The 26343-nt window shown below is 47.3% G+C and overlaps 1 protein-coding gene across 1 annotated transcript in view; it reads right to left on the bottom strand.

The window, feature by feature from the left end:
* Positions 1 to 13710: 13710 nt before the first annotated feature.
* xdh (xanthine dehydrogenase) overlaps positions 13711 to 26343 on the bottom strand; it is a 178034-nt gene continuing 165401 nt past the window's right edge. Inside the window, exons 34-35 of the mRNA XM_070884265.1 lie at positions 21573 to 21740; positions 13711 to 13761 (exon numbers count right to left, since the gene is read on the bottom strand). Of these exons, the coding sequence (XP_070740366.1) occupies positions 13711 to 13761; positions 21573 to 21740 (219 nt within the window). The remainder of the gene's footprint in view (positions 13762 to 21572; positions 21741 to 26343) is intronic.

The following is a 26343-nucleotide window of genomic DNA, read 5'->3' as shown; positions in this document are numbered from 1 at the left end:
AAGGAACACCATGGCCCCAGGCACTACCAATAGTGCTATGCAGCATTAGGGCAACCCCGAACAGAACTACAGGTCTAAACCCATTTGAAATTATAACAGGAAGACCCATGTCGCTGCCAGGAACTATTGATTTAAGAAAGCTGATGTTCACTTAATGAGTGACACTTTGTTATCATACTGTCAGAACCTAACCAATGCTATTAGTTCTGTTTCCCGACAGGTATCGGCAGCTTGGGGTAATCCACCCGAAGGAGGACACGACATCATCCCGGGAGTCTGGGTGTATGTGAAAAAGTTGTATAAAGAACCTTTGGGTGCCAAGTGGGAGAGACCTTATGAAGTTTTATTGGCCACCCAGGCAGCTGTTAAAGTCCAAGGAAAGAAAGCCTGGATCCATGCTTCACACGTTAAACGAGCACCCCTAACTGAAGCTGAAATCTAATAAGGACAATTACTTTTTGCCAAAATGTATAAATTTACTGTATTACTGACTGTAGGTATTCTAGGCATTTGTCTACTTCTTACTAGCCGACCCTCTGCACCAAAGGGAAATAGTAGAGTACCAAGGGAATTACATGTAAATACCTTTTTATCTATGTCATACATTTATGCCAAACAAGGTAACATTTCTAGTTGTTGGGTATGTGCGCATATTTCTATTCACTCAAAGGGCGGGATTCCCTTGAGGCCAGTTCCCTTGAATATCTCGGAAATGGCTGAGTGGATAATTAATCAAAACAAAACAGGCAATGCGGAAAACTGGGCACGTAAATGGAAGTCAGCAGGTAACAATCTGACTACCTTTGAAGAGGGATACCAACCATGCTGCAATAATTCCAAACAGCCCCCATTTTTTGTTATTACTAATACAACGGGAATAGGAAGACCGGGGGAATCGGTCTGTCTGATTAGAAACATCAAAGGAGGCCAAAATATGGGGTATAGTAACTGCTCCCGGAATTATAATATGATCAAGCCACGGAACCGTCCAAACTGGGCCGATGTGGGAATTTTTAACGTAACGGGGATTCTGAATAAAACAGATGGAAAAGCCTGGACAGGCCCCAGAGTGTTGCTGACAAAGAAACAGCTAACATTCATTGCCTATAATGGCACCTATTGGGTGTGTGGCCACAAGGCCGACCCTTGGCTGCCCCAGAATTGGACGGGATCCTGCTATTTAGCCTACATTGTGTCTTATATGTATCATATAAAGTCACTGTCGGAACATTTACACTGTCCTAAGAGAGCTATTACAGAAACAGAGAGGTTCTTTGCCATTCTGATCCCCAGGTATGGGACCGCCAGACTGGCAAGGGAATCCATTAACATGGCATCCGTTGTGGAACAGTAGCCAATGATACCTCAGAGGCCCTAGTTAAAATCAATGCAGAAATGGTAGCAATCTGCACAGTAGCCCTGGCTGAAAAGGGAGGTACTTGCACCCTACTTGGAACTGAGTGTTGCACATATATCCCAGATAGCTCCGAAGAAATTACCCACTTAGTGGAGCATATCCAAAAGGAGGTAGAAAAATTTAAGCAACCCCCATCATTCACTTTGTGGAGTGGAGCCACTGAATGGCTAGATTCAATAGGAACTTCATTGGTGGAAGGTTTAATTCTATTCGTTGTAATTATTTTACTTTTATATTGTTTGTTTATGTTGATTAAATGTTGTTGCTGTCCCGCATGTGAGACCCTTGCAGGTCCAAGCAGACCGTCTGTACGTGGCACAGGGGTATGTTATGCTTAAGGGAAGGTTGTTTACTGGTTGAATTAAGATATTGATTTGGATTAAATTGGAATAAGGTTAATTAATCTACTAAAGCCAGACTTCCATTGTGGCCACGATGGAACTCGGGTTGGTGTAAATTTGTGTGGAAGCTACTAGTCCGGACATGTGGTGAAACACATCAACAAATTTTAGAAGGAAACTCTATTAATATGTATGAAATTATTTTGTAGAATGTTTAACCAGTGATACCTGATGTTTTATGATTCAGTTTGTGAAAGAATCAAAGGGGGGGATTGATAGAGAATTCAAACAGGCTGCATTTAGACAGGTTGAGAAAACACAGACTCCCATGTCTATATGCGACTGAGCACATTACATTAAGTCATCAATCAACTTGACATTTTAGGACCTTTGTGTAGCGAGCCAATTAAAGGTTAAAAGACTATCAAATGAGCAAATAGGGTCAAAGAAGGCGAGTTCTTTTCTGTAAATTGCACCAGGTATAAGTACAGCCATTTTAACCATATGGTCTCAGAAGGACAAAGGCCTAGCTTAAAGCCAGAAGCTTGTTGCTGCTGCCAAAATAAAGTTACATTAAAACTACAACCGGAGTTCGTATTTTATTGGAAATTAAGAGATCTAACACCAAGGCTTTGTACAACTGCAGTAAGACCTCCCTGCTCCAATACTCAAATTCCCTAGCTATGAATACCATTTGCCTTCTTCACTGCCTGCTGTACCTGCATGCAAACTTTCAATGACTGATGAACCATGACACCCAGGTCTCGTTGCACCTCATCTGCCGCCATTCAATAATACTCTGCCTTCGTGTTTTTGCCCCCAAAGTGGATAACCTCACATTTATCCACATTATACTGCATCTGCCATGCATTTGCCCACTCACTTAACCTGTCCAAATCACCCTGCAGCCTCTTAGCTTCCTCCTCACAGCTCACACCGCCACCCAGTTTAGTGTCATCTGCAAACTTGGAGATGTTACACTCAACTCCTTCATCCAAATCATTAATGTATATTGTAAAGAGCTGGGGTCCCAGCACTGAGCCCTGTGGCACTCCACTAGTCACTGCCTCCCATTCCGAAAACGATCCGTTTATGCTGACTCTGCTTCCTGTCTGCCAACCAATTCTCTATCCACGCCAATACATTATCCCCAATACCATGTGCTTTGATTTTGCACACCAATGTCTTATGTTGGACTTTGTCAAAGGCCTTTTGAAAGGCCAAATACACCACATCCACTGGTTCTCCCTTGTCCACTCCTAGTTACATCCTCAAAAAATTCCAGAAGATTTGTCAAGCATGATTTCCCTTTCATAAATCCATGCTGACTTGGACCGATCATGTCACTGCTTTCCAAATGCGCTGCTATTTCATCCTTAATAATTGATTCCAACATTTTCCCCACTATTGATGTCAGGCTAAACGGTCTATAATTAGTTGTTTTCTCTCTCCCTCCTTTTTTAAAAAGTGGTGTTATATTAGCTACCCTCCAGTCCATAGGAATTGATCCAGAGTCGATAGACTGTTGGAAAATGATCACCAATGCATCCACTATTTCTAGGGCCACTTCCTTAAGTACTCTGGGATGCAGACAATCAGGCCCCAGGGATTTATCGGCCTTCAATCCAATCAATTTCACCAACACAATTTCCCGCCTAATAAAGATATCCTTCAGTTCCCCCTTCTTATGAGATCCTCGGTCCCCTAGTACATCCGGAAGGTTATTTGTGTCTTCCTTCGTGAAGACAGAAGCAAAGTATTTGTTCAATTGGTCAGCCATTTCTTTGTTTCCCATTATAAATTCACCTGAGTCTGACTGCAAGGGACCTACGTTTGTCTTCACTAATCTTTTTCTCTTTACATATCTATAGAAGCTTTTGCAGTCAATTTTTATGTTCCCAGCAAGCTTCCTCTCATACTCTATTTTCCCCTTCTAATTAAACATTTTGTCCTCCTTTGCTGAATTCTAAATTTCTCCCAGTTCTCAGGTTTGCTGCTTTTTCTGGCCAATTTATATGCCTCTTCCTTGGATCTAACACTATCCTTAATTCCCCTTGTTAGCCACGATTGAGCCACCTTCCCTGTTTTATTTTTACTCCAGACAGGGATGTACAATTGTTGAAGTTCATCCATGTGATCTATAAATGTTTGCCACTGCCTATCCACCGTCAACCCTTTGAGTATCATTTGCCAGTCTATTCTAGTCAATTCATGCCTCATACCGCCGAAGTTACCTTTCCTTAAGTTCAGGACCCTAGTTTCTGAATTAACTGTGTCACTTTCCATCTTAATAAAGAATTCTACCATATTAAGATCTGGGTGGTGCAGGGAGTCACACATTAACCTTTTCCCTCTGGGACTGGGCGGTACAGTGGGTCACACACTGACCTTTTCCCTCTGGGACGGGGTGGTGCAGTGGGTCACACACTGACCTTTTCCCTCTGGGACTGGGCGGTACAGTGGGTCACACACTGACCTTTCCCCTCTGGGACTGGGTGGGTCGCACAATGACCTTTTCCCTCTGGGACGTAGAAACATAGAAACATAGAAAATAGGTGCAGGAGTAGGCCCTTTGGCCCTTCGAGCCTGCACCACCATTCAATAAGATCATGGCTGATCATTCCCTCAGTACCCCTTTCCTGCTTTCTCTCAATACCCCTTGATCCCTTTAGCCGTAAGGGCCTTATCTAACTCCCTCTTGAATATATCCAATGAACTGGCATCAACAACTCTCTGTGGCAGGGAATTCCACAGGTTAACAACTCTCTGAGTGAAGAAGTTTCTCCTCATCTCAGTCCTAAATGGCCTACCTCTTATCCTAAGACTGTATACCGTAGTTCTGGACTTCCTCAACATCGGGAACATTCTTCCCGCATCTAAACTATCCAGTCCCGTCAGAATCTTATACCTTACTATGAGATCCCCTCTCATCCTTCTAAACTCCAGTGTATAAAGGCCCAGTTGATCCAGTCTCTCCTCATATGTCAGTCCCGCCATCCCTGGAATCAGTCTGGTGAACCTTCGCTGCACTCCCTCAATAGCAAGAACGTCCTTCCTCAGATTCGGAGTCCAAAACTGAACACAATATTCCTGGTGAGGTCTCACCAAGGCTTTGTACAACTGCAGGATGACCTCCCTGCTCCTATACTCAAATCCCCGAGCTATGAAGGCCAACATGCCATATGCCTTCTTCACGGCCTGCTGTGCCTGCATGCAAACTTTCAATGACTGATGAACCATGACACCCAGGTCTCGTTGCAACTCCCCTTTTCCTAATCTCCCGCCATTCAGATGTTATTCTGTCTTCGTGTTTTTGCCCCCAAAGTGGATAACCTCACATTTAGCCACATTATACTGCATCTGCCATGCATTTGCCCACTCACTTAACCGTTCCAAATCACCCTGCAGCCTTTTAGCATCCTCCTCACACCTCACACCGCCACCCAGTTTATTGTCATCTGCAAACTTGAAGATATTACACTCAATTCCTTCATCCAAATCATTAACGTATATTGTAAAGAGCTGGGGTCCCAGCACTGAGCCCTGTGGCACTCCACTAGTCATTGCCTCCCATTCCGAAAAGGACCCATTTATCCCGACTCTGCTTCCTGTCTGCCAACCAATTCTCTTTCCACGCCAGTACTTTACCCCCAATACCACGTGCTTTGATTTTGCATATATCCATGATGACTTGGACCGATCCTGTCACTGCTTTCCAAATGCGCTGCTATTTCATCCTTAATAATTGATTCCAACATTTTCCCCACTTTTGATGTCAGGCTAACCAGTCTATAATTAGTCGTTTTCTCTCTCTCTCCTTTTTTAAAAAGTGGTGTTACATTAGCTACCCTCCAGTCCATAGGAACTGATCCAGAGTCAATAGACTGTTGGAAAATGATCACCAATGCATCCACCATTTCTAGGGCCACTTCCTTAAGTACTCTGGGATGCAGACAATCAGGCCCCAGGGATTTATCGGCCTTCAATCCAATCAATTTCACCAACACAATAAGGATATCCTTCAGTTCCTCCTTCTCACTAGACCCTCGGTCCCCGAGTACATCCGGAAGGTTATTTGTGTCTTCCTTCGTAAAGACAGAACCAAAGTATTTGTTCAATTGGCCTGCTATTTCTTTGTTCCCCATTATAAATTCACCTGAGTCTGACTGCAAGGGACCTATGTTTGTCTTCACTAATCTTTTTCTCTTCACATATCTATAGAAGCTTTTGCAGTCAATTTTTATGTTCCCGGCAAGCTTCCTCTCGTACTCTATTTTCCCTATCCTAATTAAACATTTTCTCCTTCTCTGCTGAATTTTAAATTTCTCCCAGTCCTCAGGTTTGCTGCTTTTTCTGGCCAATTTATATGCCTCTTCCTTGGATCTAACACTATCCTTAATTCCCCTTGTTAGGCACGGTTGAGCCACCTTCCCTGTTTTATTTCTACTCCAGATAGGGATGTACAATTGTTGAAGTTCATCCATGTGATCTATAAATGTTTAGCATTGCCTATCCACTGTTAACCCTTTAAGTATCATTTGCCAGTCTATACTAGCCAATTCATGCCTCATACCGTCGAAGTTAGCTTTCCTTAAGTTCAGGACCTTAGTTTCTGAATTAACTGTGTCACTCTCCATCTTAATAAAGAATTCTACCATGTTATGGTCTGGGTGGTGCAGGGAGTCACACACTGACCTTTCTCCTCTGGGACTGGGCGGTACAGTGGGTGACACACTGACCTTTCCCCTCTGGGTCTCGCTGGTATAGTGGTGAACCTGTGGAATTCTCTACCACAGAAAGTTGTTGAGGCCAATTCACTAAATATATTCAAAAAGGAGTTAGATGTAGTCCTTACTACTAGGGGGATGAAGGCGTATGGCAAGAAAGCAGGAATTGGGTACTGAAGTAGAATATTCAGCCAGGATCTCATGGAATGGCGGTGCAGGCTTGAAGGGCCGAATGGCCTAATCCTGCACCTATTTTCTATGTATTTTTCTATAGTGGGTCATGCACTGACCTTTCCCCTCTGGGACTGGGTGGTGCTGGGAGTCACTGAGCCTGATTTATGGGATTGAAGAAGTCCTCCCTGTTCTGGCTGTAAGAATCCAACCTGAAATTAATTTGCGAAGATTTACTGCAGATATTATTGGGTGTGAGACTTCCCAACAAAAGTGATGCAATGTTTCACTGGCAGACGTCAGTGTCTGGGTATTGTGAGAGATGGAACTGACAGAAGGTTGGATATTGGGACTGTAACATCCCTCAGTGATCTCAACAAAAGAGAAAAGTCTTCTGCATCATATTCTGTAAATTATATTTTATTTAAAATTTAAAATTAAGTTCAGTACAATAATTAGAGATTTGAAACTGGTGAATGATAGAATGTATTGATATCACTGATATGCTTTCACTATAACCTGAATATTAAAATCTGAACATTACATTTAGTAATTCACAGTGTTAGCAGCCCTTCTCATACAGTTCTGATCACAGTGAGAATTGTGCGTCTCTGACAGTGTAAGAAATATGTGCGTCAATGTATTGTTATCGCAGCATTGTAAATCTGTGATTTCTAGCATCTGTGAAATGGAACCTATGGTTGTATTGAGACTGTTAGTTTAGACTACATTGTTAAACGATAATGCTAAATGATAATATTAAATGTTGTTGTTAAATTATATTGCCTGACTTCAATGTTAGACTTTACAGTTAGATGATCATTAGACTGTAATATTATATTTTAATTTTAGGTTGTAATGATGATGACAATGTTAGATTTCAATGTTAAATTGCATTTTTTTTTAACTTTAATGTTCGCAAATTTGTACAGATTAATCTATCTTTGCAGCTGCCTTTCTCATTGCTGCCAGCACATTGCTGAGCTCTTCTCCCTTCCTCTTGGCACGGACCAACTCTCTTTTTGATGAATTTGAGCGCACGCTTGTCTTTAGAGACCTTAAGCAATTGCACGCCTTTCATAGGGGGCAAAATCACAGACCTTACGGATCAGATCTCTGACAAACTTGCTGTGCTTGGTCAGGTGCTCTCTTCTGCGGCAATCTTACACATTTGTGACCATTAAAGTTATTTCAAAGATTTAAAAAAAAACCATTGCAATCTAACATCTCATTCTTAGATTATAATGTTTGCTTGTAATGTACATTGTAATGTTAGCTTGTAATGTTAGATTGCTATATCCGGCTGCTTTGTTAAATTTTAACATGAATTTTAATATTAAATGGTAATGTTAGACTGCTATATAAATTCTGATAAATGATCAGAGGATCAAAACATTGGGCCCAAGTTTCCACACGATAAAAAACGGGCCCCCCTCCGAGCTGGGCACCCGTTTTTCGCGCCTAAAATGGCGCCGGAAAAAAAATGCCCGATTTTGGAGAGGCCTGCAGCTCCTTGTCTGTTTGGCGCGGCGCCAAGGGGGGCGGAGCCTACACTTGCGCCGATTTTGTAAGTGGGAGGGGGTGGGTACCATTTAAATTAGTTTTTTTCCTGCCGGCAACGCTGCGCGTGCGCGTTGGAGCGTTCGCGCACGCGCAGTGTGAAGGAAACATTGGCACTCGGCCATTTTTGTAGTTCTTTGTAGCTGTTTAATTTTTGAAAATTTTTTAATAAAAGCACATTGCCATCAGCACATCAGCACTTGCAGCCTTCTCACTGTCTCCTTCCCCCGCCCCCCGCGGGAACGAACGCCTGCAGCATTCTCCGTGGCTGAAGCACTTTCACACAGGTAGGAAGATGGTTTAGTTAATCTTTTCTTTGCTTATAAATGTTTATTCAGGTTGGATTTATTTGTATAATATTTGTAGAAGTATAAATAAGGATTTATTATAGAATTTAATGACTTCCCTTCCCCCCCCTTCCCCCCCCCCCACCTCGTTCTGGACGCCTAATTTGTAACCTGCGTCTGATTTTTTAATGTGTAGACAAGGTTTTTTCAGTTCTACAAAAATCTTCACTTGCTCCATTCTAAGTTAGTTTGGAGTACGTTTACACTGTGGAAACTTTGCAATCAGGCGTCAGTGACCGGACACGCCCCCTTTTGAAGAAAAAATTATGTTCCAAAGTGGAACTGTTCTACCTGACTAGAACTGCAGAAAAAAAAATGTGGAGAATTGCGATTTCTAAGATAGTCCGTTCTCCACCAGTTGCTCCTAAAAATCAGGTGCAAATCATGTGGAAACTTGGGCCCATTAAGTTGTAATGGAAATGCTAACAGAGGGTGATTTATGGAGTGATGCGTGACAAACTAAAATGCTGATTATTGTGTTTAATCTTTATACTATTAAAGATCTTACACCTAACATGTGCTTCTTACCCACAAACTGTATTTCCTGTGTCACAATTTTGAGTCACACTTTTTTGTTCAACAATCAACTGCCTATATAAATATAATAGGAAAACTGGCTCAACATGTATAATCCTATATCGACATGTCAACTTTCAACCTCACAGTTTGTTGGTGAACCAATCAACTCACTCAAAATGTCCTTTTCAGTAAACAAAATTGATTTACCATTTTGTTCAGTAACTGAAATTTCTGATTTCCAAAATAAAGCTTAAACATAAAAAAGCAGCACAATACATTATTTCATCATAACATGATTAAATTTACTCATTGAATTGTCTTTTGTGTCATTCAAATTTTGACTTCATTGACTCAGCCTGGGCTTTGAGTAGATATTTTTATGGAGTGACTATTTGTCCTAACTCACTGCTGCGCTTGCGTCTCCTGACTCTGCACCCCCTGCCCCCCTCAAGCGCAATTTCCACTAACTACTTTCTGCGCATGCACCCTCCCTCCACCACTCCCGCCCCTCCCCCCCCAAATGCCCGATCCAAAACTGGAGCGGAACTGGCCCCGAACACCACGTTGCCTCCATTGTGCCACCAGTCACCTGAGGCCCCCGCTGGACCGTCAAGCCCTGAGCCCCCCGCTGAGTGGCCGGCCGCCAAGCCCTGAGCCAGGGGGAGAGTGGCAGTGGCGGGGGCAGAGCGGCGGGCAGAGAGAGCTGGCGGGTGACCATGGGGGAGGGGAGAGAGAGAGACCCAGGTTTGGCGGGGGGAGGGTGGAGGGGTGAGAGAGACCCTGGTTATTGGGTGGGGGGGAGAGAGAGAGCCTGGTTTGGTGGGGGGTGGTGGTGGTGAGAGAGAGCCTGGTTGTATTTTGGAGGGCAGGGGGTGAGAGAGTCTGGTTTGGGGGGGAGAGAAAGCCTGGTTGTTTGAGGGGGGAGTGGTAGAGAGAGAGCCTGGTTGTTGGTGGGTGGGGGGAAGAGGGAGAGAGGGAGCCTGGTTTTGGGGGGGGGGTGAGAGAGAGTCTGGTTGTTTGGGGGGATGGGGAGAGAGAGAGCCTGGTTGTTTACGGGGGTGGGAAGAGAGAGCCTGGTTGTTTGCGGGGGTGGGGAGAGAGAGCCTGGTTGTTTGCGGGGGTGGGGAGAGAGAGCCTGGTTGTTTGTGGGGGTGGGGAGAGAGAGCCTGGTTGTTTGCGGGGGTGGGGAGAGAGAGCCTGGTTGTTGGTGGGTGGGGGGAAGAGAGAGAGAGAGCCTGGATGATTGGGGGTGGGGGTGGGGAAAGAACCTGATTGTTTTGGGGGGGGGCAGAGAGAGAGAGTCTGGTTGTTTTTGGGAGGGGGAGAGAGGCTGGTTGGTGGGGGGGGGGGAAGAGAGAGAGCCTGGTTGTTTGGGGGGGGGGAGAGAGAGGGAGCCTGGTTGTTTGGGGGGCGGGGGGAGAGGGAGAGCCTGGTTGTTTGGGGGGGGAGAGAGAGAGCCTGGTTGTTTGGGGGGGGAGAGAGAGAGAGAGAGCCTGGTTGTTTGGGGGGCGGGGGGAGAGGGAGAGCCTGGTTGTTTGGGGGGGGAGAGAGAGAGCCTGGTTGTTTGGGGGGGGGAGAGAGAGGGAGCCTGGTTGTTTGGGGGGCGGGGGGAGAGGGAGAGCCTGGTTTGGGGGGATGAGAGAGAGCCTGGTTGTTTGGTGGGGGGGGAGAGAGAGTCTGGTTGTTTGGGGGGGGGGAGAGAGCCTGGTTGTTTGGGGGGGGGGGGAGAGAGCCTGGTTGTTTGGGGGGGGGGGAGAGAGCCTGGTTGTTTGGGGGGGGGAGAGAGCCTGGTTGTTTGGGGGGGGGGGCGGGGGAGAGAGCCTGGTTGTTTGGGGGGGGGGGAGAGAGCCTGGTTGTTTGGGGGGGGGGGAAGAGAGCCTGGTTGTTTGGGGGGGCGGGGAGAGAGAGCCTGGTTGTTTGGGGGGGGGGGGAGAGAGAGTCTGGTTGTTTGGGGGGGGGAGAGAGAGAGTCTGGTTGTTTGGGGGGGGCGGAGAGAGAGTCTGGTTGTTTGGGGGGGGGGAGAGAGAGAGTCTGGTTGTTTGGGGGGGGGGGGGAGAGAGCCTGGTTGTTTGGGGGGGGGAGAGCCTGGTTGTTTGGGGGGGGGAGAGAGATCCTGGTTGTTTGGGGTGGGGGGGAGAGAGCCTGGTTGTTTGGGGGGGGGAGAAAGAGAGCCTGGTTGTTTGGGGTGGGGGGGAGAGAGCCTGGTTGTTTGGGGAGTGGGGGGTGGGGAGAGAGAGAGAGAGTGTCTGGTTGTTTGGGGGGGAGGTGCGGGGAGAGAGAGTGAGAGATGGAGTGGGGGGGCAGGGAGAGGGAGAGCCTGGTTGCTTGGGGGGTGGGGGGTGGGGAGAGAGAGAGAGTGTCTGGTTGTTTGGGGAGGGGGGAGGTGCGGGGAGAGAGATTGAGAGATGGAGTGGGGGGGGGAGAGGGAGAGCCTGGTTGTTGGCGGAGTGGGGGCGGGGGGGAGGTGCGGGGAGAGAGATTGAGAGATGGAGTGGGGGGGGCGGGGGGGGGAGAGAGTGAACTCAGTGAAGACAAATTGCAATCTTCCAAGCCCCTTTACACCCAGACCTGACATCGTTGGAGTGGATGAAATCCAGAAGTCATGACATTGTCACTATTCACTTCTTGCCCAATAAACCTATTAACAATCCTCACACAATGCCCCATCTATGGCCGGGGGTAAGGGACATCGGCTGGGGGAGGGATGCACTTGTGTTGGGGTAAGGAGGGACTTCGGCTGGGGGAGGGATGTGCCCTTTCTGACTTCTGAAATCCAAATGGATCATGTTGCAATGTGCAAAGTTAGGCTGGGCGGTTCCATTTACACATTCCAGAGAAACTTCAGGGTGTGGCTTATCCTCCAAGGGGACCAATCAGCAATAGGTCATGTGATAATGGAGGGCCAATCAGAGAAATGGCTGCGATTCAGTTAGTACAAATAAATACATCCATATTTTTATCTCCCGGAGAGAGCTATCAACTACTCTTTGCTTTCTGAACATGCTGAGTAAGTAGAATTTCTCAGCAGGCAATCTGTACATCAGCAGGAGTTGGAGACTGAAATGATACGATCCATTAATTTGAGTGGATGTGAGAGTTTCTTTGCTTTTTCCAAAAGACCTGATTTCTCCAAGCTTTATTTCAAGCAAATGCTAACATTTACCATTCTGTTATAAACTTCTACGGACAACACCGGAGATTATCAGCAGCTGTGATTCGCCACACCTGTCATAGAATCATAGAATCATACAATGATGCAGCACAGAAAGAGGCCATTCGGCCCATCGTGCCTGTGCTGGCTCTTTGGTAGAGCGATCCAACTAATCCCACTCCCTGCTCTTTCCCCCCATAGCCCTGTATATTTTTTTTCCTTTTCAAGTATTTATCCAATTCTTAGTTTCTCGAAAAGGAAACCAGAGATTATTTATTGAGAACGGGCTTTACTCGGTTATATGGCCAGTTAAAACATTTCCTTTATGATTAAGCTTTAAGGCTGCCGGAATTTTTTTAACATACAACTTGGAAACTGTGTAATAATGAACTTTGAGCATTTTGGAGGTAATTTATGTGCATTTATGATTTTTAAAGACTGTACAGGGTAGATCGATTTTTCAGCCTGAGGCGGTGTGAGTGGACTGCCCAGGAGAGAAACCATCGGATTATTATTTCCATAATGGCCGTCCGAACCACAATGCTAGTTTTATACGCAGATGGCCAGTTGAAAGTCTCCCCTATAAGTCTTCATCTCTCCGCCTCTCACTCCTCCTGTAAGACGTTGTTTAAAAGCTCCCTCTTTGACCAAGCATTTGGTCACCTGTCCTAATGTCTCCATTTTTTGGCTCAGTGTCATTTTTTTGTCTGATTACACTCCTGCAAAGTGTCTTGGGAAATTTTACAATGTTGAGAGGGATGGAGTTGCTGGCTAGGGGTCGGAGTTGGTGGTGGGGACAAAATGACTCTGGTCTTCCCAATATTTAGTTGGAGGCAGTTTCTGCTCATCCAATACTGAATGTTGGACAAGCAGCGTGACAAATCAGAGGGGTCGAGGGAGGTGATGCTGAGGTAGAGGTAGGTGCTGTCAGCGAGCGTGTGGAATCTGACATGTTTTTGGATGATGTCGCCGAGAGGCAGTAAGTAGATGAGAAATAGGAGGGGGCCAAGGATAGATCCTTGGGGGAACTCCAGAGGTGACAGTGCGGGAGCGGGAAGAGAAGCCATTGCAGGTGATTCTCTGGCTACGACCAGTTAGACAGACCCCTTGGTGATCAGCTCGGTAATCAGCTTCCATCATCCGTCAACACGAGCCATCTTTTTTTATTCGGGGCATTAATTAACGTGTCGAGTAGTTTTGAGACCAATCCACTGAATTTGACTGTTGAATGGACTGCGACGTTTGTGCGAAGCGGAAGATTACTTATTAAAAGGCCGCCAGTTGGTGAGACTTGGGTTATGATACGGTGTCTTGACCTGAAGGTGGGAGATCACGGAGTAATGGGTGGGCCCCGCTAATGTGTGTTGCATCGCCGAGTGTCCCAGAAGTTGGGGGTCGATAAAATTCTCATGGGCCGAATAATGATCAACGGCTCCCTCACTCGCTCATCGGAAACAATCATCTCCCTGGGCTCAGGTTACACTTCAACATTCCAGGGAGTGAAGGTCCCTGGTTCCGCAGGAGGGCACTGGAGAAACAGGAAAAAAAGTTCATCTTTATCTTATAAAACGTTTCAGTTAATGAGGGAAAAACAGGTGTGTTTTAACTGTCAGGCCTTTTGTATTAAACACAAACCCCAGTCACCAGCTTATGGTCGCCGGGAGTGTGTCAGTATTTACAGGGGGTCCCTGGGAGTGTGTCAGTATTTACAGGGGTTCCCCGGGAGTGTGTCAGTATTTAAAGGGGGTCCCCAGCAGAGTGTCATTATTGACAGAGGGTCCCCGGGAGTGTGTCAGTATTTACAGGGGGGTCGCCGGGAGTGTGTCAGTATTTACAGGGGGTCCCTGGGAGTGTGTCAGTATTTACAGGGGGGTCGCCGGGAGTGTGTCAGTATTTACAGGGGGTCCCTGGGAGTGTGTCAGTATTTACAGGGGATCCCCGGGAGTGTGTCAGTATTTAAAGGGGGTCCCCAGCAGAGTGTCATTATTGACAGGGGTCCCCGGGAGTGTGTCTTTATTGACAGAGGGTCCCCGGGAGTGTGTCAGTATTTACAGGGGGTCCCCGGGAGTGTGTCAATATTTACAGGGGGTCCCCGGGGAGTGTGTGTCAGTATTTACATGGGGGTTCTCGAGAGTGTGTCAATATTTACATGGGGGTCCCCGTGAGTTTATAGGGGGGTCCCCAGGAGTGTGTCAGTATTTACATGGGGGGTCCCCGTGAGTGTGTCGGTATTTACAGGGGGGTCCCCAGGAGTGTGTGTCAGTATTTACATGGGGGTTCTCGAGAGTGTGTCAATATTTACATGGGGGTCCCCGTGAGTTTATAGGGGGGTCCCCAGGAGTGTGTCAGTATTTACATGGGGGGTCCCCGTGAGTGTGTCGGTATTTACAGGGGGGTCCCCAGGAGTGTGTCAGTATTTACAGAGGGGTTCCCGTGAGTGTGTCGGTATTTACAGGGGGGTCGCCAGGAGTGTGTCAGTATTTACAGAGGGGTCCCCGGGAGTGTGTCAGTATTTACAGGGATCTCTGGGAGTGTGTCAGTATTTACAGGGTCTCCCTGGGAGTATGTCATTGAAACATAGAAACAGAGAAAATAGGTGCAGGAGTAGGCCATTCAGCCCTTCGAGCCTGCACCGCCATTCAATGAGTTCATGGCTGAACATGCATGTTCAGTACCCCATTCCTGCTTTCTCGCCATACCCCTTGATCCCCCGAGTAGGAAGGACTACATCTGACTCCTTTTGAATATATTTAATGAATTGGCCTCAACAACTTTCTGTGGTAGAGAATTCCACAGGTTCACCACTCTTTGGTTGAAGAAATTTCTCCTCATCTCGGTCCTAAATGGCTTACCCCTTATCCTTAGACTGTGACCCCTGGTTCTGGACTTCCCCAACATTGGGAACATTCTTCCTGCATCTAACCTGTCTAAACCCGTCAGAATTTTAAACGTTTCTATGAGGTCCCCTCTCAATCTTCTGAACTCCAGTGAATACAAGCCCAGTTGATCCAATCTTTCTTGATATGTCAATCCCGCCATCCCGGGAATCAGTCTGGTGAACCTTCGCTGCACTCCCTCAATAGCAAGAATGTCCTTCCTCAAGTTAGGAGACCAAAACTGATACGTCCTTACTGCACAGTATAAATGCACACGAGGCCCATGCTTGAGAGAAGGTCAGTCTGTGACCTGTCCTTTATTTAGCACTCAAGTGATGAAGGTGGGTGGAGCTTCCCCTTTTATACCTGAAGGTCCAGGTTAGGAGTGTCTCCCACCTAGTGGTCAGTGTTCTCACGGTGTACAACTTAGGTCAGTTTATACATGGGTTACAATGCTGGTTGAATAAATGACATCACCTCCCCCCCCAAAGTCTTATTGGGATCGCAGGTTGAGTCTCTCTGGTGGTTTACGCTCCCTCGTAGAGCGCCTGAGTTGGGGCTCCAGTTGTCGGGCGCTGGCCTGAGTGTCTGCTGTTTGCAGTGCCTCAGGCCTGTCCGGACTTCCCACAGTGACTGGGCTCTCCTCCCTTTGGTTCCGGTGTTCGGTCACCTGTGGTGGAGTGAACTCTATTTCGTGTTCTTCCTCTGCTTCTTCTATGGGGTTGCTGAACCTCCTTTTTGTTTGATCCACATGTTTGCGGCAGATTTGTCCATTGGTAAGTTTAACTACCAGAATCCTATTTCCCTCTTTGGCAACCACAGTGCCTGCAAGCCATTTGGGCCCTGCAGCGTAGTTGAGGACAAAAACAGGATCATTTACATCAATACATCGCGCGGTCGCATTCCTGTCATGGAAGTGATATTGTGACTGGCGCCTGCTCTCGACAATTTCTTTCATGGTGGGGTGTATAAGGGATAATCGGGTTTTGAGCGTCCTTTTCATTAGTAGCTCTGCGGGTGGAACCCCTGTGAGCGAGTGTGGTCGGGATCTATAGGCCAACAGGAGGCGTGATAAGCGGGTTTGTAGGGAACCCCCTTGGAATCTGAGCATCCCCTGTTTGATTATCTGCACTGCTCGTTCTGCCTGGCCGTTTGAGGCCGGCTTGAACGGTGCCGTTCTAACATGGTTAATTCCATTGCCTGCCATGAAGTCCTGGAATTCAGTGCTTGTGAAGCATGGGCCATTGTCGCTGACCAAGATGTCCGGTAGACCGTGGGCGGCGAACATTGCCCGTAGACTTTCTACCGTGGCAGAGGATGTGCTTGAATTTAAAATGTCACACTCGATCCATTTGGAGTAGGCGTCTACTACAACCAAAAACATTTTCCCCATGAAAGGACCTGCATAGTCCACATGGATGCGTGACCAAGGCTTGGCAGGCCATGGCCAGGGGCTAAGGGGGGCTTCCCTGGGCGCATAGCCCAGCTGGGCACACGTGTTACACCTGCGAACACAAAGTTCCAGATCTGCGTCTATCCCTGCCACCAAACGTGTGACCTGGCAATTGCCTTCATCGTGACAATGCCTGGGTGCCCATTGTGGAGTTCTCTGATGAACACCTCTCTGTCCATCTGGGGCATGACTACGCAGTTTCCCCACAGTAGGCAATCGGCCTGAATCGAGAGTTCATCCTTGTGCCTGTGAAATGGTTTAAATTTCTCAGGGCATGCCCTGTACGTGGCTGCCCAGTCCCCATTCAGGACACATTTCTTGACTAGAGACAATAGCGGGTCTCTATTTGTCCAGACTTTAATCTGACGGGCTGTCACGGGTGAGCCTTCGCTTCCGAAAGCTTCAACAGCCATGACCATCTCAGCAGAATGCTCGGTAGCCCCCTCAGTGGTGGCTAGTGGGAGCCTGCTGAGTGCATCGGCGCAGTTTTCGGTGCCCGGTCTGTGCCGAATTGTGTAGTCATAGGCAGCTAACGTGAGTGCCCACCTCTGTATGCGGGCCGATGCGTTTGCATTTATGGCCTTGTTGTTGGCCAAAAGGGACGTTAGGGGTTTGTGATCTGTCTCCAGCTCAAATTTCCTGCCAAACAGGTACTGGTGCATTTTCTTTACAGCATATACACATGCGAGCGCCTCCTTTTCCAGCATCCTGTAGCCCCTTTCTGCCTGGGACAGACTCCTGGAGGCATAAGCTACCGGCTGTAACTGACCCTTGGCATTGACATGCTGCAACACACACCCGACACCATAGGACGACGCATCGCACGTTAACACAAGTTTCTTACATGGGTCATATAGCGTTAACAGATTGTTGGAACATAACAAATTGCTTGCTCTATTAAAAGCCCTTTCCTGGCTGTCCCCCCAGACCCATTCGCGACCTTTGCGTAGGAGCACGTGTAGCGGCTCGAGCAGCGTGCTCAATTTGGGAAGAAAGTTACCAAAATAGTTCAGGAGCCCCAGGAACGAACGCAGCTCCGTCGTGTTACGGGGTCTGGGTGCTCTCTGGATCGCTTCCGTCTTGAATGCAGTAGGGCTGATCCCGTCTGCTGCTACCCTCATCCCCAGGAATTCTACCTCTGGAGCTAGGAAGACGCACTTCGCCTTTTTCAGTCGCAGACCTACCCGGTCCAGTCTGCATAGCACCTCCTCCAGGTTGTGGAGGTGTTCTTCAGTATCGTAACCCGTAATGAGGATGTCGTCCTGAAAAACCACCATCCCTGGAATCGACTTGAGGAGGCTTTCCATATTTCGTTGGAAGATCGCGGCGGCCGAGCGAATCCCGAACGGACATCTGTTGTACTCAAACAACCCCTTGTGTGTCGTGATGGTGGTCAGCTTCTTCGACTCACTCGCCAGCTCCTGGGTCATGTAAGCTGAGGTCAGGTCCAATTTTGAAAAAAGTTTGCCACCGGATAGCGTTGCAAAGAGGTCCTCCGCTCTCGGTAGCGGGTACTGGTCTTGGAGTGACACCCGATTGACGGTGGCCTTGTAATCGCCACATATCCTGACCGACCCATCTGCCTTGAGTACCGGCACAATCGGGCTCGCCCAGTCATTGAATTCGACTGGCGAGATGATGCCTTCCCTCAACAGGCGGTCCAATTCGCCTTCTATCTTTTCCCTCATCACGTACGGCACCGCTCTGGCCTTGTGGTGTACTGGTCTGGCGTCCGGGTTTATGTGAATCACTACCTTGGTCCCCATGAAAGTGCCGATGCCGGGTTGAAATAATGAGTCAAATTTGTCCAGGACCTGTGAGCATGATACTCGCTCCACAGAGGAAATTGCATTGACATCGCCCCATTTCCAGTTCATGACAGCAAGCCAACTCCTCCCCAGTTGTGCGGGACCGTCCCCTGGGACAATCCAGAGTGGCAACCTGTTCTCCGAATCTTTGTGGGTCACGACTATCGTGGCGCTGCCTAGCACCGGAATGATCTGCTTTGTGTAAGTCCGTAGCTGTGCGTCAATCGGCGATAATATTGGCCTCCTGGCCTTGGATGCCCACAACTTTTAGAACTGTTTGATATCCATCAAGGATTGGCTGGCACCCGTGTCTAACTCCATTGATACTGGGATGCCATTGAGGAGCACTTTCATCATTATCGGTGGCGTCCTGGTGTATGAACTGTATACGTGCTCCACATGAACTCGCTGAACTGCAGCTTCCAGCGATTTCCCCCAGTGTCCATTTCTGCAATTTCTGCAGGTATTTTGCTCATCTCTGCAAAATCCGGCTGAATGTGTGCCTCCACGCCTCCAGCATGAGTTGCGGTTTGAAACAAAAGGTCCCTTGCCAGTCGATCGTCCCTGACTGCCCCTGTTATTGTCCTTGAGTGCACCATTAACAGGTGTTGATGGCCCCATTACTGGCTGCATTGTCCCTTGCAATGGCGTGAATCGCTGTTCAGCTTGCCATTGTCTCTGTCGAACTCCCCCTCTGGGTTCGACTACATGTTGGGGCATGCCTGACTGCCCTTGTCTGCCTGGAGAACTGTGTGCCGCTTTAGCAATGTTGAATCTCTGTCCCAACCATTCCTTAACACAGTACCTCTCGTCTGTTCTGCTAGTGGCCATGCTCGCGTGGTTTAAATCCCAGTTTCTTGTCGCCATTGATACGTCCTTACTACACAGTATAAATGCACACGAGGCCCATGCTTGAGAGAAGGTCAGTCTGTGACCTGTCCTTTATTCCTCATCACTCAAGTGATGAAGGTGGGTGGAGCTTCCCCTTTTATACCTGAAGGTCCAGGTTAGGAGTGTCTCCCACCTACTGGTCAGTGTTCTCACGGTGTACAACTTAGGTCAGTTTATACATGGGTTACAATGCTGGTTGAATACATGACAAAAACTGTACACAATACTCCAGGTGTGGCCTCACCAAGGCCCTGTACAACTGTAGCAACACCTCCCTGCCCCTGTACTCAAATCTCCTCGCTATGAAGGCCAACATGCCATTTGCTTTCTTAACCGCCTGCTGTACCTGCATGCCAACCTTCAATGACTGATGTACCATGACACCCAGGTCTCATTGCACCTCCCCTTTTCCTAATCTGTCACCATTCAGATAATAGTCTGTCTCTCTGTTTTTACCACCAAAATGGATAACCTCACATTTATCCACATTATACTTCATCTGCCATGCATTTGTCCACTCACCTAACCTATCCAAGTCACTCTGCAGCCTCATAGCATCCTCCTCACAGCTCACACTGCCATCCAACTTAGTGTCATCTGCAAATTTGGAGATACTACATTTAATCCCCTCGTCTAAATCATTAATGTACAATGTAAACAGCTGGGGCCCCAGCACAGTACCTTGCGGTACCCCATTAGTCACTGCCTGCCATTCTGAAAAGTACCCATTTACTCCTACTCTTTGCTTCCTGTCTGACAACCAGTTCTCAATCCATGTCAGCACACTACCTCCAATCCCATGTGCTTTAACTTTGCACATTAATCTCTTGTGTGGGACCTTGTCGAAAGCCTTCTGAAAGTCCAAATACACCACATCAACTGGTTCTCCCTTATCCACTCTACTGGAAACATCCTCAAAAAATTCCAGAAGATTTGTCAAGCATGATTTCCCTTTCACAAATCCATGCTGAGTTGGACCTATCATGTCACCTCTTTCCAAATGCGCTGCTATGACATCCTTCATAATTGATTCCATCATTTTACCCACTACTGATGTCAGGCTGACAGGTCTGACATGATTGATAGGGGGTCCCGAGAGCACGTCAGCATGTACATGGGATCCCTGGGAGTGTGTCATTATTCACAGGGGGTCCTCGGGAGTGTGTCATTATTTACAGGGGGTCCCCGGGAGTGTGTCAGTATTTACAGGGGGTCCCTTGGAGTGTGTCAGTACTTATATGGGGTACCTGGGAGTGTGTCAGTATTTAGATGGTGTCCCGGGAGTGTGTCAGTATTTACAGGGGGTCCCTGGAGTGTGTCAGTATTTACAGGGGGTCTCCGGGAGTGTGTCAGTATTTACAGGGGGTCCCTGGGAGTGTGTCAGTATTTAGAGGGGGTCCCGGGAGTGTGTCAGTATTTAGAAGAGGTCCCAGAATGTGTCAGTATTTACAGGGGGTCTCCGGGAGTGTGTCAGTATTTTCAGGGGGTCCCTGGGAATGTGTCAGTATTTAGATGGGGTCCCGGGAGTGTGTCAGTACTTACAGGGGGGTCCCTAAGAGTGTGTCAGTACTTACAGGGAACCGGAGTGTGTCAGTATTTACAGGGGGTCTCCGGGAGTCTGTCACTATTTACAGGGGGTCCCTGGGAATATGTCAATATTTACAGGGGGTCCCTGGGAGTCTGTAACTATTTGTAGGGGGTCCCCGGGTGTGTGTCGCTATTTACAGGGGGACCCCGGGAGTGTGTCAGTATTTGCAGGGGATCCCCGGGAGTCTGTCACTATTTACAGGGGATCGCGGGAGAGTGGCTTGAGGGGCTGTATGGCCTAGTCCTGGTTCTATTTCAGAATTTTCTTAATAATATCGTCCCTAGGCGGATCACAGGCGTGATTGTTAAATTAAATTTGTCGCCGAACCATGTAAGGAGATATTAGGGCAGGCGCCCAAAACGTAGGTTAAAAAGGTAGGTTTTAAGGAGTGTTTTATAGGTGGAGAGACAGGTGGAGAGGTTTAGGGAGGGAATTACAAAGCTTCGGGCCTGGCCAGCTGAAGGCACCAGGATTCTATGAAGTGAGAAGGTGGTTGGGCTGAGATCCATTAGAAAAGGAACATACCTATTGGAACTAATGGGCCCCCCCTGTTCCTGAAACTCTTGTTATCAGCGACCTACGCTGGGCTCGAGGACCGTGAGTCTGGTGTCCCCCCCCCCCCCGCTCCCCGCTCCCCCCTGTTGATCCTGAGAGAGCATCAATTCGCCATCTCTAGCCATGGCGTTCCCTTGAACCCAGACATTGAGGGGAGACCCCACTCACCATCTTTGTCAGGTTATCGATGCAGGCGTTACGTATCCTGTCCGGTGTCGCTGGGCTGTCCAGGCGAAAGAGGCCCGTCACTCCAGATGCCTCCCTGGCGGCGACAATGGCGTCTTTGATGGCAAAGAATATGGAGGCTGAGAGGAACAGAGGGGGTTCTCCGACAGCCTGAAACAAAACACGCACTGCTTATATCCCACAGTCTCGGGGTTAAGTTAATCACTTACAAGGATCCTTTAATAAACAGGCACTGTTTATATCCCACAGTCTTGGGGTTGAGTTAATCACTTACAAGGATCCTTTAATAAACAGGCACTGTTTATATCTCACAGTCCCGGGGTTAAGTTAATCACTTACACGGATCCCTTTAGTAAACAGACACTGTTTATATCCCACAGTCTCAGGGCTGAGTTAATCACTTACATGGATCCTTCAATAAACAGGCACTGTTTATATCCCACAGCCTGGGATTGAGTTAATCACGAACACAGATCCCTTTAATAAACAGACACTGTTTATATCCCACAGTCCTGGGGTCCCGTTATTTGCAGAAATACCTTTAATGATCATTAATTCTTGAGTTTTTGCTTTTAAAAGTCCTGCTCATTATTTTAAATATGTTAATGAAGGGATTCACAAATTAGCCCACACACGCGCGCACACGATAAATTAATAAAGGCCATGTCTGAGCCGGCACTGTGACTGTCCTTTTGTCTCCCTCCTCTCCTGAAAGCACTGATCATTTGGCGCTAGGCCCCAGAACCTCCAGTAGAAGTGCCCGTTCTCCACATGTGCGCCTACACAGTGAGCGGTAACTAGCTATTCGACTGAGCGGAAAGGGTTTGTGGCCAATTCTGTGCTTTGAACCCAGGCACGTTCCTTCAGAAACATAGAAACATAGAAAATAGGTGCAGCAGTAGGCCATTTGGCCCTTCGAGCCTGCACCACCATTCAATGAGTTCATGGCTGATCATTCACCTCAGTACCCCTTTCCTGCTTTCTCTCCATACCCCTTGATCCCTATAGAAATTACTGGATAGCAGTTAGGAGTGGGAAGTCTGGCTGATTTCCACCCACCATTCCCCTCCTTCTCCACTGCCCTAAGTCCACAGGCACTGAGGCACACCTAACCAGCTAAGATAGCTAAACCAGGAGTCAAATCTGCGCCCCGTGTGGTTTAACGTCACAGCTGGTGATGCCACAAACCACCCGCCCGCACGGAGAGACCCTCCACATTTCCCACTTAATCTCCTGATGCAAGGTTTCGCCTGAATATTCTGCATTCTCGGAACATCAGGCAAGTCCCTGAAGTGTCTGCACCGACCTTTGCAATTGATGGTGAGCGTTATACTGCCATCTAGTGGTTGCAACAATAATCACAGGTTTACAGACAGCACAGAAGGAGGCCATTCTGCCCGTCGTGCCTGTGCCAGTTCTTTGTCCCACATCCCTGCTTTCTGTCCGTAGACCCGTGAGTTCCTCATCCTCAGGTACCTGTCTAACTCTCTTTTAACACTTTTCAGCTCGAGCGTTCTCGATCCCCACAACTCTCGGAGTGAAAACATTTCTCCTCATCTCCCCTCTAGATCTTTTGCCAATGATTTTGAAACTATAATTTTTACTGTCATCCGTAGAGGCAATATGGGGAATGACAGCAGGGAAAATTGCTGAGTAAAGATAACGAAAATTTTGGCACCATAGAGTGTGATGTCAGCATCGAACACGGCACTGCAGCTATCATCAAAACATCTGCGGAACAATTTCCGTACGTTTTACCTGGAATTCCTTCACCGTTGATTTTACTGGGTTGGCCCCCTCGATAAATGAGCACACTGAAGAACTTCATACAGGCACACTGCCACTATCGCCATGTGCGGTCTCAACCACAGAATGATACAGCATAGAACATAAGAAATAGGAGCAGGAGTAGGCCTCGAGCCTGTTCTGCCATTCAATAAGATCATGACTGATCTGATCATGGACTCAGCTCCACTTCCCCGCCCGTTCCCCATAACCCCTTATCCCCTTATCGTTTAAGAAACTGTCTATTTCTGTCTTAAATTTATTCAATGTCCCAGCCTCCACAGCTCTCTGAGGCATTGAATTCCACAGATTTACAACCCTCTGAGAGAAGAAATTCCTCCTCATCTCAGTTTTAAATGGGCGGCCCCTTATTCTAAGATTATGCCCCCTAGTTCTAGTCTCCCCCATCAGTGGAAACATCCTCTCTGCATCCACCTTGTCAAGCCCCCTCATAATCTTATACGTTTCGGTAAGATCACCTCATTCTTCTGAATTCCAATGAGTATGGTCCAACCCACTCAACCTTTCCTCATAAGTCAACCCCTCATCCCATGAATCAACCTAGTGAACCTTCTCTGAACTGCCTCCAAAGCAAGTATATCCTTTCTTAAATATGAAAACCAAAACTGCACGATTCCAGGTGGGGCCTCATCAATACCTTATATAGCTGTAGCAAGACTTCCCTGCTTTTATACTCCATCCCCTTTGCAATAAAGGCCAAGATTCCATTGGCCTTCCTGATCACTTGGAGGCCCATCGTGCCCACGCTGGTTCTTTGAAAGAGCGATCCAATTAGTCCCATCGCAATGGTTCTTTCCCCGTAGCACTCCAATTTTCTTTTCCTTTTCAAGTACTTATCCAATTCTCTTTTGAAAGTTATTATTGAATCTGTTTCCACCACACTTTCAGGCAGTGCGTTCCAGATCACAACAACTCATTGATTAAATAAAAATTCTCCTTATCTCACTTCGGATTCTTTTGCCAATCAGCTGAAATCTGTGCCCTCTGGTTACTGACCCTCCTGTCAGTGGAAACAGTTGCTCCCTATTTACTCTGTCATGTCCGTTGACGAAATCTGCACTGTAACTCAGAGAGGAGCTCCTCAGCCACAGCGAGAAGACAGCTGAGGAGGACTCTAGTGACGACTTTCCCAGTGGCTGATAACAGGGAGATTCCTCTGTAGTTGCCGCAGTTGGACCACTCGGAACTCCTTCATGGCAAACGAGCCCCAGGTGGGCAGAGGAAACGTTACAAGGACACCCTCAAAGCCTCCCTGATAAAGTGCAACATCCCCACCGACACCTGGGAATCCCTGGCCAAAGACCGCCCTAAGTGGAGGAAGAGCATCCGGGAGGGCGCTGAGCACCTCGAGTCTCGTTGCCGAGAGCATGCAGAAATCAAGCGCAGGCAGCGGAAAGAGCGTGCGGCAAACAAGACTCCCCACCCACCCTTTCCCTCAACGACTATCTGTCCCACCTGGGACAGGGACTGTGGTTCTCGTATTGGACTGTTCAGTCACCTAAGGACTCATTTTTAGAGTGGAAGCAAGTCAACCTCGATTGCGAGGGACTGCCTATGATGATGATTTACTCTATCAAAACCCTTTGTAATTTTTAGCAATTAATTTCACAGACATCCTGGCCTTTCCGGGTCCGTGCAGAATGTTTACGGACCCGGGAAGGCATCGCAAAAGCCGGTTTTCAGTGCACAATGCGCATAGAAACATAGAAACATAGAAACATGGAAAATAGTTGCAGGAGTAGGCCATTCGGCCTATTATTCAATATGATCATGGCTGATCATTCACCTCAGTACCCCCTTTCCTGCTTTCTCTCCATACCCCTTGATCCCTTTAGCCGTCAGGGCCATATCTAACTCTCTCTTGAATGTATCTAACGAACTGGCCTCAACAACTCTCTGCGGTAGGGAATTCCACAGGTTAACAACTCTCTGAGTGAAAACCTGCTTTTCCGATCTGTGAAGCTCCAGCTTGACAGATCCTCCCCATCTTGGGAGCAAGGAAATTTGCATGGGCAGGATTGCGGGATTTACCCATATCTTGCCCAGTAAATATCTCAAAACTCTTGTGCCTGATAAAAGCAGAGGCTTAAACCGCAGGTGAAACATTAAAAAAAAATTAAAAATACACATTTTGTTTTTAAAACCCTGCCCACTATGTTAAATTTATTTTATACCATAATTTAAAAAACTTTTTAAAAACTCGGAAATTTTTTTTTTCTCTAAGATATTTATTAACTTTAATTTCAATTAATTTTAATTATGTGAGGTGTGTTTTTTAATTTTTTAATTGGTGTTATTGTGTTTGGGATATTTTTTCTCAATTAATAGCAATGCGAACTCATAGATACAGAGTTCCCATTGCTATTAATTGAGAATACTTTACCCGATTGGCTGAGCAGTCACACGTGACTGCATCTTCTGGTTGGGAACCTGGAGGACAGGAGCGTGCTCCGCAGTGCGGGAAGAGAAGGCCTCCCCACTGGAATCCCATGCTCCTCCCGGACCACCAGGTACTTTCGGAAAAATTCTCCGGTCACAGGCAATTGCCCGCGGGAAGTCTCCGACTGGAATTTGAAACTGTTTCCCCCACACTTTCAGGCAGTGCGTTCCAGATCACAACAACTCGCTGTGTAAAGAAACAATTCTCCTTTATCGCACCTCTGGTTCTTTTGCCAATTATCTTAAATCTGTGTCCTCTGGTTACTGATCCTCTTGTCAGTGGAAACTGTTTCTCCCTATTTATTCTATCAAAACCCTTTGTAATTTTGAGGAAGTATTAAATCTACACTTAAACTTCTCTTCTCCAAGGAGAACAACCCCAGCTTCTCTTGTTTCTCCATATAATTGCAGTCCCAACAAGATTGAAGCCTCTGGTATTAATGGGAATATATTAAGCCGGATTGAGAACCGGCTGGAAGTCCATCGTCAATAAATAGTTGTGGATGGA

Source organism: Pristiophorus japonicus, chromosome 7 (assembly GCF_044704955.1).
Source record: "Pristiophorus japonicus isolate sPriJap1 chromosome 7, sPriJap1.hap1, whole genome shotgun sequence".
NCBI classification, from domain to species: Eukaryota; Metazoa; Chordata; class Chondrichthyes; family Pristiophoridae; genus Pristiophorus; species Pristiophorus japonicus.
Note: the sequence above shows the minus strand (reverse complement) of the source record. Positions and strands in the feature narration are given on the sequence as shown.